Source organism: Cynocephalus volans, chromosome 5 (genome assembly GCF_027409185.1).
Source record: "Cynocephalus volans isolate mCynVol1 chromosome 5, mCynVol1.pri, whole genome shotgun sequence".
NCBI classification, from domain to species: domain Eukaryota; kingdom Metazoa; phylum Chordata; class Mammalia; order Dermoptera; family Cynocephalidae; genus Cynocephalus; species Cynocephalus volans.
This window is the reverse complement of record NC_084464.1, coordinates 38223321-38237012: the sequence shown is the minus strand read 5'-3', so window position 1 is coordinate 38237012 and position 13692 is coordinate 38223321. Positions and strand designations below refer to the sequence as shown.

The window sequence follows — 13692 nt, the reverse complement described above, 5'->3', positions numbered from 1 at the left end:
AAGTTTTATAATATTACTTTATTATTATTATTATTATTTTGTTAGCATATTCATTATTACACATACTTATTCTCTATGCCCCTTATCCAATCTTTCCCTTTCCCCCTCCACTTCCCCTCTCTAATAACCATTGATTTGTTCCTCAGTCTGATAGATGAACTGTCCCTCTGTGGATTGGTTGCCTAGATGATCTGTCCAGTATTGAGATGGGTATGATCAAGTCTTTCCCTATCATCATAAAGCAGATGCTTCTATTACTCTGGAGTGTGCTTTGTGGAGAGAGGACCCCCGCCCTTTTTTTTTTGTCTCCACTGGTACCTTTCCTTGTGTCAGTGCAGTTGAGAGTCTCGTGTGCCATCTGCACGGTGGCTATGACTTTTTCTAGAGAGACTAGTGACTTTTGCCGTGGCCATAGTAATTGCGGTGGCTATGGGGGGCCACCTACGTGGAAATGATGTTTTTGGTGTGCCCTTTACCTGGTTATGGCTGGGTTCAGCTTGACTCCGGGAGGGCCCTGGAGTGGTGGCGGCAGCTTGCCTAGTTGCAGCTGGGTTTGGCTTCTCCGGGCTCCATGCCTCAGGCCCCCCTATAATTTTACTTTTTTATATTGAAATCCATTATCCAGCCCAGCAATGACCAAGCTGCCGTCAAAAGCCCCCTGTGTTCCCCTGCTAGAATGAGGGGGTTGCCATGGCCTCGACCACACCCCCTTCCTTCTCCTCTCATCCTGTCCCCCTCCCCTTTTTCTTCTCCCCTTCCCCCACAACTCCTCTGTAGCATGGCATGGTCCACGCCAGGGCAGGATCCTAAAGGAGTCAGCTTGGGCTGCCCTCTCCAAGTTGGCAGGACTGCCGGAGGGAGAGCTGTTGGCAAGGCCGCAGCTACGAGCACTTGCTACAACCGTAAGGGTTCCTGCCTCGGCTTCGTGGTACTGCTTTTGCTTTCTCTTTCGATATTTTGGTTAGTGTGACAGTTCTCTGAATTCCCAAAAGATTATAAAAATAACACAAATGATTATGCAGTCATTGAACTAAGCATTCCCACAGAGGATCCGAGTAAATTGGACAATTTAAAATTATCCCCTTATGATAAATTGACCACACCAACATATGTTCCAAAAGCACCGCTCGTGACTAAATATGAGCTGCAGCCTAAACACGCAAAGTTATATGTGGGATACAAAATGGGGAAAGGAAAAATCTGGTATCCCCCTAGGGGACGTCCAAAATATGATGTAAGTTGGCAAACATCATTTACTGAAGATTATATTAATGGCAAGAGAATGGTTGGTATTAATGGGAAATTATATGATTGGGATAAATTAAGTATATGGGAATGAAACGGTAGAATTCCCTTTACTTGGTGGTGTCCAGTTTTAAATAAATCATTAAAAATCAGGTATTGGGATAAAAATATATTCTGTAAAATTATTAAACCTGCAAAATTAGATCTTAGAAGAATAAGAGAGTACAGCTAGTTTTGTGAGGGATGGTGCTGTGCACAAGGACACTTTAACATTTAGATCAAAATTACAGGGCCACAGCCAATGCATAACCTTAAAATGTGCATGATAATGCTGCTCAAATATCCACTGTTCTTTTTCCATATGAATAGTAGGTTCATTTACATTTAAGACAAAATAGCTGCCACCCTGTTAATAGGGTGGATATTAACCACAGCTTGCTAACAGAAAAAGGTCACAAGATAACTTCAAGACAATGAAGGGATGGTTCAGATCTTATAACCTGATTCCAGGAAAAAGAAGCACCAGTTGATCACCTGAGACATGCTGACAAAGGAAAGGACTAGCTGACCTCTAAAAAAGTTTCCTCCCTGCTTTTAGGACTATTGATTTAAGCTTGCCAATACAATAAAAATAGTACCCAAAACCCCCCTGCAGAGAAAAATCTAAATAAAAGGCATTGTCTCATGCTCTACTGGGCTCCAGCTGCAACACGCTGACAGCCCGCAGAGAGAGAACGTGCATATTGATGCATTGAGGTCTCCATGTGTGTTTGTTATTTTTGCCGACCCTCTCCTTCCCTTTTCGGGTACCCACCCCTCGCTGAAAGCTGGACTTCGGCAGTAGCAACATCTTAGAATGTAAAAAAATGATAAAAATAAACAAATTTTTAAAAAATACAAAACATTTACTATTAGGAAATAATACAATAAGCAGAAAAGCTAAATAAGTGAACATATTCATGACAACAGGTTTTATAATTGCTAAAATTGGGAAGAAAACAATACATGCTAAAATATATTTTTATATTAATTAAAATAAATATGTTGTTAAAAAGCAAAAACAAACAAAAAACAATTCAGGTATTTTAGTATGTTACTGATTCTTTCCATAATATATCCATTTAGTTGTAATACAATTTTGGACTGTTTAAAAACTTTTTTTCCCAAAGGGCCGGCCCGTGGCTCACTGGGGAGAGTGTGGTGCTGATAACACCAAGGCCACAGGTTCGGATCCCACATAGGCATGCCCAGTTAGCTCACTTGGGTGAGCGTGGTGCTGACAACACCAAGTCAAGGGTTAAGATCCCCTTACCAGTCATCTTTTTAAAAAAAAATTAAAAATAATAAATAAATAAAAACTTTTTTCCCCCAGTTTTACAATTGGATTACTGAATTGTCTAATATCCAAAATACCACCATTCTGGCCAGCATTTACAAAGCCTGATTGTGTTAGTCTGGGTTCTCCATACAAACAAAACCAACAGGATGAATAGACATGAATACAGATAATATGGATACAGATACATGTATAAGTACAGATACAGATACAGATATATAGGAGTGGATATATTAGGGGAATTTGGTCACATGATTGTGGAAACTATGAAGTCCCACAACTAGAGACCCTTGGATGCCAGTACCATGGCTCAGTGCAAGTCTGAAAGCCTCACAGCGCAGAAGCTGAAGAAGTCACTGTCAGTCAGAGGCCGAAGGCCTGAGAAACTGAGGAGTGAGAGGTATTGCTTGTACAAGTCCTGGAGTCCAAAGGTCGGAGAACCTGGAGCTCTGATGTCTGAGGGCAGGAGAAACAGGGTGTTTCAGCTCCAGGAGAGAGAAGGAGAATTTGCCTTTCCTCTGCCTTTTTGTTCTATTCAGGCCCCAAGTGACGGGATGGTGCTCAAAATAGAGGGTGAATCTTCCCCATTCAGTTCATTGACTTACAGGCCCAAATCTTTCACAAACATCCTCACAGACACACCCAGACATAATGCTTTACCAGTTTTCTAGGTATCACTTTATACAGTCAAGGTGACACATAAAGTTAAACATCACACATCACAATAATTCAATACCAGGATCTTCTATCTTAGTTCTCAGATATGGTCTGGGAAGTCCTGGGGGATCTCTGATATACTTTCAAGGGGTCCACAAGGTTAATACTATTTCCATAATAATAATAATAATAATATTAATTGTTGTTTCAATTTCATTCTCTCACTAATGTACAGTAAAGTGTTCTTGAGCCTAAATGACCTGCAATATCCCCACCGATTGAATACAAAGGCCATGAGGATCCAGCCATCTTCTATTAACACAGACATTCGATTTGGAAAATTAAACAATATCATACCTCTCAATGAAATTTATTTTGCCTTAAATGGATTTTGCCTCATTTATTTTGTTTTATTTTGTTATTTTTCATAGGATCTGCTATTTAAAGTATAACTGGTCTATTAATATTATTTTAATCCAAATTAAAGTATTTATTTTTAAAATCTCTCAATCTTTAATGTCATAAATATTAAAGATAGAACACAAATTTTAAAAAACTATTAGGGTCCTCAGTAATTTTTAACGTCTACAGGCATGTTAAGACCACTGCTGTGCCAACTGAACCTGAACCCTGTGCTAGACATGGCCCAGGACTCACCTGATCCACCAGGACCTTAACCCTTAAGCCATACTCAGTGACTAAGTACCGAAGTCTTCCTTATTTCAGGACATCAGAGGCAGGCCAGATCTCGAGAAGTCCTTCTCCTTCATCTTCCCTCATCCCACTTCTAGGCCTGGGGGGCCTTACCTTGTGATCTGGAAATCTTTGGGGTTGGGTGGAAATGGGCCATCAGCTCCTGGGCCATGTAGCTGTCATGGTGAGGCTTGAACATGCTCACAGCCTTGGCTCCCTCCCAGCTCTCTTAGGAAAGGTCCCTTTTCTCCAACTCTGACTCCATGTGTGGTTTCCTCCTTCCCTCAGGAAGCTCTGTGGTCCCCTCCCTCTTCCCACATTACAAGGGTCCTGCTGCCCTTGCCCCAAGTCCACACTGTCTGATGCCAACTACAGCTTCAGGCTGAACATGTCGCCCAGATGTTAAAGCAGCAGGTTTTCAGCCTGTCACCTTCACACACTTTCTTCCTGCATGGGAGCCCTGTGGCAGCAACAGTGTCCCTCAGACTGGACCCTGCCCCATGGCCTAGTGAGGGGAGAGCTGGGGCTGCTCCTGCAGTGGGTGAGAAGGAGGCAGCTAAAGATGTTCTCTTGTGTGACAGAGGGAAGAAGGGCCCGTTTTCCAGCAGGGGGTGCTGTGCAGATGTAGCTGAGGTGACCATGGCTTCTCTATGTTTCTCTGACTCCAGGGCATTGGTCCTGTGGGCGGTTGTGGGTCTTTGCCCTGTGAAGGATGAGGCCGTCCTCCTCGGGTACTGTGATCCCATAGGCCCCTGTGAATGCTGGGCAGATGAAGAGGGGGCTGTCATCAGACCCCAGCCTGAAGAAGGGCCTCAGGGGCCCAGAAAACACTGAACGGGGACACGTGTAGATGTGTGATCTGTCCCTCATGTTGTAGAAGGAGACATCTCCAGCCTCATAGTCCAGGAAGACGCCCACCCGGCCAAGGCGCTCTTTCAGAGGGAGAATCCTGTCAGGGGATGACAGGGCCCGGTACTGGTTTCCAAACATCTCCAGGGTCCAGAAGCCATTCTCAGGGACCAGCAAGGCCTCTCCTTTTCTCTCAACACCATCTCTACAAACCCCCACGGTCCACATCATCACGTTTTCAACCTCCACCTCCCAGTAATGTTTCCCTGAAGTGAAGCTTTCCTGACCCAGGACACAAGGGCGACAGTCAAATCTCTCCGGGTTGTCAGGCACCCTCTGCCGGGAAGGGCCCCGCCTCACACTTCTCTGGTCCTCTGACAGGTAGAGCTCAGGGTGAGCGGTGTCTGGGTCCAGCCTCACACCAGCTGTAGAGGAAGTCTCAGGTTTAGACCTGGGGTACCCAGAACCCAGGAGATCATGTGATCCCTGGTCCCCAGAAAGGTCCCAAAAAGCTGGGGCAGGATCCCTCACGTGGCCTTTTCCATGAAGACAACTTTATCCCAGGAGCTCACAGTCTAGGAATTACTGAGGCTGCACCTCAGTCTCTCTGGAGACAGGAGCAGTGCCCTCAGGCAGAAGAGAATTGGGGTGCCAAGAAATCAAGAAAATTAGCAAATGAGCCCAAATTAATGATTCCCAATTTCTCTCAGCATTCTCAGATCTGTCCTCTTTTCTAGTGAGGACGTATGAATGATCTCCGGACCTATCCTTATTAGAAACACTCCGACTTGGTTTAAGTAGCAAAGATGGTTTATCTATTGCTTCCCCCCATGCTTAGATCAGTTAAGGTGAGTCTCTCACTACAGTGTCCTGGGAGATACAGCATTTCTTCAATGGTCCCCTGTATTCATTTAACCAGGGGACAACTGATTTAAATGACTGAGAAGGGCACCCTTCAAGGGGTTATAAAGGATAATGAATATCCCCAAAACCCAGTCTGTTTCCTGAGAAGTATGTGGGGCAAACATAAGAGGAAATATTTCCATCCAGTTTTGCTTTAACGACATGGATCTGAAGACTACAGCTATGACCTTTCTGGGTGTAGGAAATGCTTCAGACCCTGGACATTCTGCAGACCTATCTAATCTACATATATTATTAGTCATTCAATCTATCTTTCTTTTTTGTTAATAAGATTTCCTCCTTTCCCCAAGTTGGAATATTTGATTATGACAACTAGGGATTGTGTCCCAAATTAACTGTAGCAATTTTGAAATTCACCCAAAGAGGGAAGGTCTGTGTGTCATGGCAGCAAGTAAACCCTGGATTCTTTGGTGCTTATGTGCGGAAGGTGACAAATCATGAAATGCAGAGTGCTCATTAGGAGTGGTCAGTTGGATTCTGAGCTCTCCACTCGCCTGACCCTCTGCCTGGCAGGCTACATGTAGAGCACAAGTGCATTTTGGGAGCAGGAAGGCGTTTCTGGCTATTTATAAAGCTTTGAGTCAGGTTTACTGGGGAACCTAATTGCATTTTCCTCATGTGGCTCTTCAATGAGAGTCTACACCAACGCCCAGTTTATAAAGAGCTAAGCCAGCATTGTCCTCTTTCAAATTAATCCAGGATCCAAGAGCAATAACTATAGAAATGGAACTCTTGAGGAGGTTCACTACGTATGGGGGACCTCTGGTAATCACGTATTAAATTATTCTAAAAAAGGATATTTGGTTAGCTCACTTGGTCAGAGCGTGGTGCTGCTAACACCAAGGTCAAGGGTTCAGATCCCCTTACCGGCAAGTCACCGAACAATAATAATAATAATAATAATAATGGAAGGATCATGGGAAGTAAACTGTAGGGTTGATTAGGAGCTGCAGTAATCCCTGACAGGAGAGCTGGGATCCAGCGCAGGTGGGACACTGCTGGTGAACCGACCCCAGCCCCCTGCTGCCCCCCACCCAGCCCTGGGCCCCCTGTTCATCAGCTCTAGGGTCCTGTTGGCTGGCTAATGGGGAGAAAGCTCAGGGTCTGAGGGTATGTCAGTTGCGCTCACCAGCATGTAGGAGGGTTCTTCTCCGCCCTGCAAGGGACAGACACAGAGGTGAATGTCATGAGATAAAAGCTGACCAAGCAGAACACACTTCGTGCATTGAGTGGTTCAGGAAAGGTTAAACTTACGCAATTCTTCTTGAAGTTTCTCTAAAAAAGAAACAGAAACAAAATAATGTCCTCAACAGAAGAAACGAGAGAGGCTGGGTTTGTGTTAAATGATGCACGACTGGCCCCTTTCCGTGAAAAGCACTGTCCCCTCCCCTGTGCCTTGGGAACAGTAGGAAACCAGAAATGACACAGGATCAGGTGGCTGGACAGTACCACTACGTTTCTAGGCTCGCTTTTGTCCAACAATGAGCATTGTGCGTAGCCAGGTCAGTGAGTGCAAGGTGTGCAAAGTGGAAGACAGAGGGCCCTGAGGGACCAGCTACTGGACAGAGTTCCAGCCTCACTGCTGCCGTGATGCGTGCCTCTGCTGTTCCCAAGCTTCCACCTGTCACAGCTGTGTCCCTTCTATGACAGTGACTTGTCTTCCCACTCTTTTACCTTTCATTTGACGTTCTCTCTCTTTTTCCACACGTTCTTTCTCCAGTTCCTTCCGTGCATTTTCTTTCTCTTCATGTTCAAACTCCCTTTCCCCTGACAGAATCTCTTTTTCCCTGTGGAGTTTCTTGATGAGACAGACGCTCCCAGCCAGGAGGATGATCAGAATAGCCAGGAAGACAGCCAGGGCCACTGTCCAGGGAGATGTGTGGGGCATAAAGGATTCTGAAAAGCGAGCCAGAAAAAAATTCCATTTAGTGAGAAACAGGAGAGCCGGGCTGAGGGCGCCCCTCAAGAGCACATCTGAAGAGCTCCCTCAGGTCCCTGCTTGGTCAGCATCTGCCTCAGACCTCAAATGGAGAAAGTGATGCTGGCTCTGCCCTTCCTGGCCCCACAGTGACTGCCAGGGCTGGGCCCCAGGAGATAGAAGAGCAGAAACCTCTGGAGTCAGCACGGGAAGGACCGGGTAATCAAGGCTCATCGGGCATGCTGAGTCACCACAGCCAGCGCATGGGAACAAGCCCCATCACCCCGTGCCTGGGGAGCTGCAATGCCCTCCTCCTCGCTGTGCCCTTACCATCTGCATCATGTCAATGCTTTGCTCAGAACCTCCAAAGCTTCCCATTTCTCTCAGACTACAGGCCTGAGTGTGGCCTGTGTTGCCACATGTAGTGTGGTCTCTTAGGTTCTGTGAGTTCATTTCTTCCCATTCCCTGCACTCATTCCATTCCAGCATCACCAGCATCCCGGCTTGGACTTCCTCAAAACCAGCAGACATGTATCTACCTCAGGGCCTTTGCATGTGCTGTTCCTGTTCCTGGTTGCTCAGTTCTCCTACACCTGCTTGGCTGATCCCTTGACTGCTCAGTTCCCATCTTCACAATGATGTCTTCCTGACCATGCTGCTAATGTCCCTGACAATTCCTAGCCCCGCTTGCTTGATTTCCTATAGTATTTGTCACCATGTGATATAATTTGAACTTTAATTATTTAATCACTTTTTAAAATTAATTATTTCATTTATTTATGTCCGTGCATTCCCACAGGACCCCCTGTGAAGGGATGAAGGAAGGAAGGGAAAGAGGGGAAAAGACACAGGAAGGAGCAAAGGAAGGATGAAGGAAGCAAGAATGGACCGTGATGGTGGAGAATGACAGGAGATCAAAATGCCAAATGAATTGTGAGATCTCTGAGGAAACATTACATTGTACAGTTTCCTTAGTCCCTTGAAAATGTGAGCTCCATGGGGGCTGTGAACTTGGTGAACTTTGTTCAGTGATTTCTGTCCAGTTCTGGAACAGTGCCATGAACAGAGGAGATGTGTGTAAAGTACTTGTTGAGAATTTACGGATGTCTGTAGGCGGGGAAAGGAAGGGCTTTAATAGACAGCACCTCCAGGTGTAGATAGACACCCACCCATACCACACTGTGTGTTTTCTGATGTTCTGGATGTTTAAAAATTGCTGCAGCACAAGGACTCTATCAGGGAAAAAGATCAGATTTACCCTCAGAGAAGAGGCTCCTACTCATGTGGTCTGAGACTACTGGATTTTCCCCTTGTGAGAGGGGGCAAGGCCTCAGTTCAGCTGTAGCCTCCAGCTCTTCAGGGCCCAGGACCCTTCCCCTCAATCCCCTTCCCCATTCTGGGCTGCAATCTGTCTGCTGAGGATCTGCCTCCACAGGCTGAGTCTCCAGAGGGCAGAGAACTGACCTGGGATGAAAATCACGGTTTCCTTCTTCTGGCCAAGCAGCGTGTTGTTGACGGAGCAGGACATGTTCCTCACAGAGGAATCAATGATGATCACAGCCGTGGTGACCGTGAAGAGGCCGTCTGCGTCAGCCGTGTAAGCCTCCTCCAGGGCGGGCATGACCTCACCGTAGGGGTCCCTCCACACCGCGCGGGGCTCAGGGTACCACCCTCCAGATGTGCACTCCAGCCGGATGCCCCCGTCCTCGTGGCCCTTCATTTCAATGACGGGCTTAGAGCCCAGGCCTGAGGGGACAGACCAGGCTCAGCTACAAAGGCAGGGGTGTCTCAGCCAACATGTCCTAGAGCAGCTCTTAATGGTGGTCATCCAGGGAAGGGGAGAGAGCAAGAGGGCCGCACCCAACCCCCCTGAATGTGCATGTCCCATGCATTCCCACAGGACCCCTCTGTGAAGGGACAAAGGAAGGAAGGAAAAGAGGGACCAAGAAACAGGAAGGAGGACAGAAAGGATGAAGGAAGCAAGAATGAACCTTGATGCTGGAGAACAACGTGACACCATATGACAAACAAACTGTGAGCTCCTTGAGGAGAAAATCACACTGGACACTTTCATTTGTGCTCCACCTACAGGCCCCATCACAGCACCAAGCGTCTCTCTGTCTATGATAAATGCTTGTTGTTCAATTTATTCTGCCAAACACTATCATTTTTTCACTTCTGGGTGGGTGTGTCCAGTTTAACTTGAAAGGGGCAGGTTTAGGATTTCATTTTCTCCTCCTCGGATGACTTCTCCATACACGGGGTTTCCTAAATCTCTAGAATAATACAGCAAGGACAGAAACCTGCCAGGCTGACAGAATATTAAGAAACCTTATGACGAAAGACCGTGTCCCTTCTCTGCAGGTTCAGGGCTTCACAGCACCACCGCTATCTACTACCCACAGGAGCTGGTGCTTCTTAGGAGAATGGACAGAGCTGGCCTGCAAAGCCAATCCTTGCCCTGATTCACAGAAGTTTACACACCAGGGGCTCAGTAAATTAGCTAATTCAGTTATAGTTCCTTGAGAACATCAATGTATTAGAAAGATCTGGACGCTACTGGGATATCCTTAAGATGACTCTGTGACATCCTCAATGTCAGAAGATCATCACTAAAAACCCTAGGAATCCAGACTCATCCTAACTATATTCTGTCTTTAAAACGACCTTTAATAAAAGAGAATACCTGATGTGAGAAAACTGCAAAGACATGGTGCTGGAGGCCCTTCAGTTGTGTCTGACCATACAAACTTCCATTGAGTAATTCCTTTGTAAAGCCTCCCCAGCAAGTTATATCAGACAGAAAATTAAAGCGATCACTTGTCCAGCGCTTCCTGTTCAATGTGATTTTGCCAAGAGGAAAAAAAAAAAAAAAACCTAGTTGTACACTTAAAGGCTCACACAGAAACCCTATAGTAGAATAACAAATAAAACAATTTCAGAAATTACAAAAAAGTTCTACAATGTATTTCACGCAGCTCAATAAGAGCAAGTGGGAGACAAAAGACTTAAGGACAGAACCAGTCAGCCAAATGATCCAACAAACAAAAAATCCTATGCCAACCCCATTCAGAGTAGGACAGGCCAGAGCAAGGTCATGGTTACAGGGAAAGAATAAATGGTTCCTGCCACACACAAATCATAATGGGTCAACGGGTAAGTACTGCTTCAAACAGAGTCAGGACACAAGGGTCAAAAAAGCCTCCTTCCTTCATGTTCTGTATTAATTACATACAACATTGCCACTGTGAGCAACAATGATGGGGTCTCCTACCAGTTATGATTTGAGACCCCCCTGGGAAGGTCACACTGTCTCCAAACCTCACCTCCCCTGATGGACTGAAATACCACCATTGATTTTTATGTGTCTTAAAGGATTTTCCAGTCTTCAAACATTTCCTTTAAAGAATAACATACTGACCCCAGGAGTGAGGTCATCCCTTAAAGCCATTGTAATAAACTCTTGGAAATACCAGTATAAATGCTGCTTCTATTTTGAAGTCTTGACAAATTCCTCCCAGCCGAATTCTCATTCGTTTTGTTGGTGGGGCCACCAGGCCAAGTACATAAGTTTGCCTGTGTACTTAATTTTGCTTTAATAAAATCACCTATTTAAATGTCAGCCACTTTCACTACAATCAGTGTTTGGGGGAAGGGACAAAGGCAAGATGAATATTTATCAACAACGAGACACACACATGTCCTTCTCTGGGCAGTCCTTGTTTATTCCACTTGGCAAGTGCAATGCCTGACAGTGCTTCCTGTCACCCTCAAGAGGGCAGAGTTTGAATGATAGGGCAGGTACAAGAATAATCTGCAGGGATTAACCACTCTCTCCTGCCCAGGGCCTCAGCTGAGATCGTGTGGGCTTCTCAAGCAGTGATGCCCACAGCTTAGCAGGGAAAACCCACTCAAGTGGCCCTTGGGCAGTAAGAAGCCACCCTCCCCGCATAAAGGGCATTCCAGGCAAAAATCTGTTGGTCTGCAATGGGCCCAAGGTTAAGAGAGAAGGTTTCCTCAAAAGGAACACTGTGCAAAGGCAACAAAGCAAGATAAAGTGACGCACCTGCCACCATGAGGCGCAGGATGGCCTCATCATAGGATCTGCCTTCTTGGAAGTAACAGCGGTAGAAGCCGTCCTCCTGGGCTGTGACGTTGTGTATGACCAGGGCCACACTCCCCCTGCTGATGTCTTTGCTCACAAAGGTGGTTCTTCCTTGGTAGTCCTCCATCTGCTCCTCTGCTCTCTCTAGCCCTCCCTTATACACCAGCACCGCCGGGGAGAACTGCGACCGGAACCACCGCACCTCCATGTCCTCAGCATTTTTCTCGGGAGACAGGTGGCAGCTTAATGTGATGTTGTCTCCCACCATGGCCAGGATTGGATCTGCTGGTCCCACGACAGTAAGCTGTGCTGCCCAACAAAGGGGAAGAATCAGAGGGGACACTAGGCATCAAATATCTCAGGCAGGAAAGGAAATGGATATTCCGGGGGACATATAAATTCTTTCCAAGGCCACAGGAACTTCCTGGGCTGAGGAAGGATTTGGGGGACCAGTAGCCGTGGCTGACCCTTGGGAGCGGTACCTATTGAGGCTGCTAATGCTTCATTAGCAACACATTGAGGAGCTCACCCTGATCACCTCTACGACCTGTGCTCCCTAGGACTTTTCCTCTATTTCCCAATCTAGTGCAGTGCCTGAGTGTAGCATGAACTTGAGCTGCCCAATAGGGGAGCCACAAGCCTAGTGTCAATCAAAATGACCTGAAAGTGTAAAATACACACAGGACTTTGAAGTGAAAATTTTAAAAAGTTGAGCTGAACACATCTCTCTTAGTACTGGACAGATCATCTAGAAAGGAAATCAACAGAATACCTGTTACTGTTTCAGAAAGAGAGAAGAAATCGAGGGTTATCAGAGGTGGGACAGGGGAGAGAGAAGGGTATGGGGAGAGACTGGATAAGAAATATAAAGAATAAGTATGATTTGTAATAATAAAAACCACTCTGACAGGTTCTAAGAAAAAATAAAAATTAAATTAAATTGAATTAAATTGCAAAATGTTAAATTTCTCATTTGTAATATTTTGTAGTAAAATAGACTTAAACGTAAATCTTTAGTTGCAGTTAAATGAAATACATTATTAAAATTTACTTTATGGTTCTGTTTACTTTTTAAAATAAAAGGTATAAAAAAATTTTTTTTGATAAGTTACAACTAAATACGCAGCTCGCCTTTGTGGCTCTCAACGCATTTCTTTTGGGCAGCGCTGGTATAAATTTGATGAACACGCTCAGACTAAAAGAAGAGTCCACAGGGCTGCAGTCCTTCTTGGCTCCTCCTCCTTGCAGACTGCAGAGCTGGTGTTGCTTTCTGAGAAGGTGACAGGAGCTAGTGGCATGCATCCCTACCTGAGACTCGTGCAAACAGGCTGAGGAGCAGGGAGAGGAGAAGGGCGGCCGGCAGGGAGAAGGGTCTGGAGGCAGCTGGCTCCATACGCACAAGGACGGAGTCACCCCGGACAGGCAGGGACCAGGGCCTAGGTGTGCAGAGGAGGAGAAGTCAGCAGAGGAGAAGAACTCGGCAGAGCAGACTGGGCACCGCAGCTGCCATCTACGTCAAACTCGCCCGTCACCATGTGGTCGCATCAGCGCCCTAACTTCGGGCTTGGGCAGCCTCCTTGGTCCCATGGTTCAGGTACCTCCTGACAGGTGGGTTCGTGAGACGCGCCATGAAATAAGCCACTAGTACGACGCGGAGGCAGGCGGTGCCCGCCCTCCCCGGCTCACGTCTCTCGCCACAGGGCACTTCCCTCAGTTGTCACTTGACAGCTTCCGCACTCCCTCCCTTCTCTTCTTCCTCCCCGTCAGCCAGGCCGGGCACCCACCGGGGGCTCCCCTCTCCCAGGGACCCCGTTTTTCCTCCGCAGCAGATTCCGGCCCCCTCCCGCCCACCCCGGAGCTGCAGCGCTTCCCCTCCCTTTCCTACCTTCTCCAGTTAACCTCGCGTCTTACTCGGCCGACCCTCGATGACCATTTTCCGGTCGTCTCTTTTCTTCTAACGCTCCC

General features: G+C 46.5%; 1 protein-coding gene across 1 annotated transcript; it reads right to left on the bottom strand.

The window, feature by feature from the left end:
• Window positions 1–4396: 4396 nt before the first annotated feature.
• Window positions 4397–13692, bottom strand: LOC134377899 (butyrophilin subfamily 2 member A2-like). The gene is made up of 8 exons (XM_063096705.1): window positions 13613–13692; window positions 13036–13163; window positions 11689–12036; window positions 9087–9368; window positions 7379–7600; window positions 6959–6979; window positions 6834–6860; window positions 4397–5205 (listed from the first exon to the last, which is right to left on the bottom strand). Exons 2-8 carry the CDS (start codon window positions 13118–13120, stop codon window positions 4580–4582), a joined length of 1611 nt encoding a protein of 536 aa, XP_062952775.1. The 5' UTR covers window positions 13121–13163; window positions 13613–13692; the 3' UTR covers window positions 4397–4579.

Coding starts and splice junctions, on each gene's coding strand:
- LOC134377899 (XM_063096705.1), bottom strand. CDS start 13,120: ATGGAGCCAGCTGCCTCCAGACCCTTCTCCCTGCCGGCCGCCCTTCTC. Junction 6,980..7,378: donor GAGAGAACGTCAAATGAAAG/GTAAAAGAGTGG, acceptor TTTCTTTTTTAG/AGAAACTTCAAGAAGAATTG. Junction 5,206..6,833: donor AAGAACCCTCCTACATGCTG/GTGAGCGCAACT, acceptor CTTCCTCTACAG/CTGGTGTGAGGCTGGACCCA.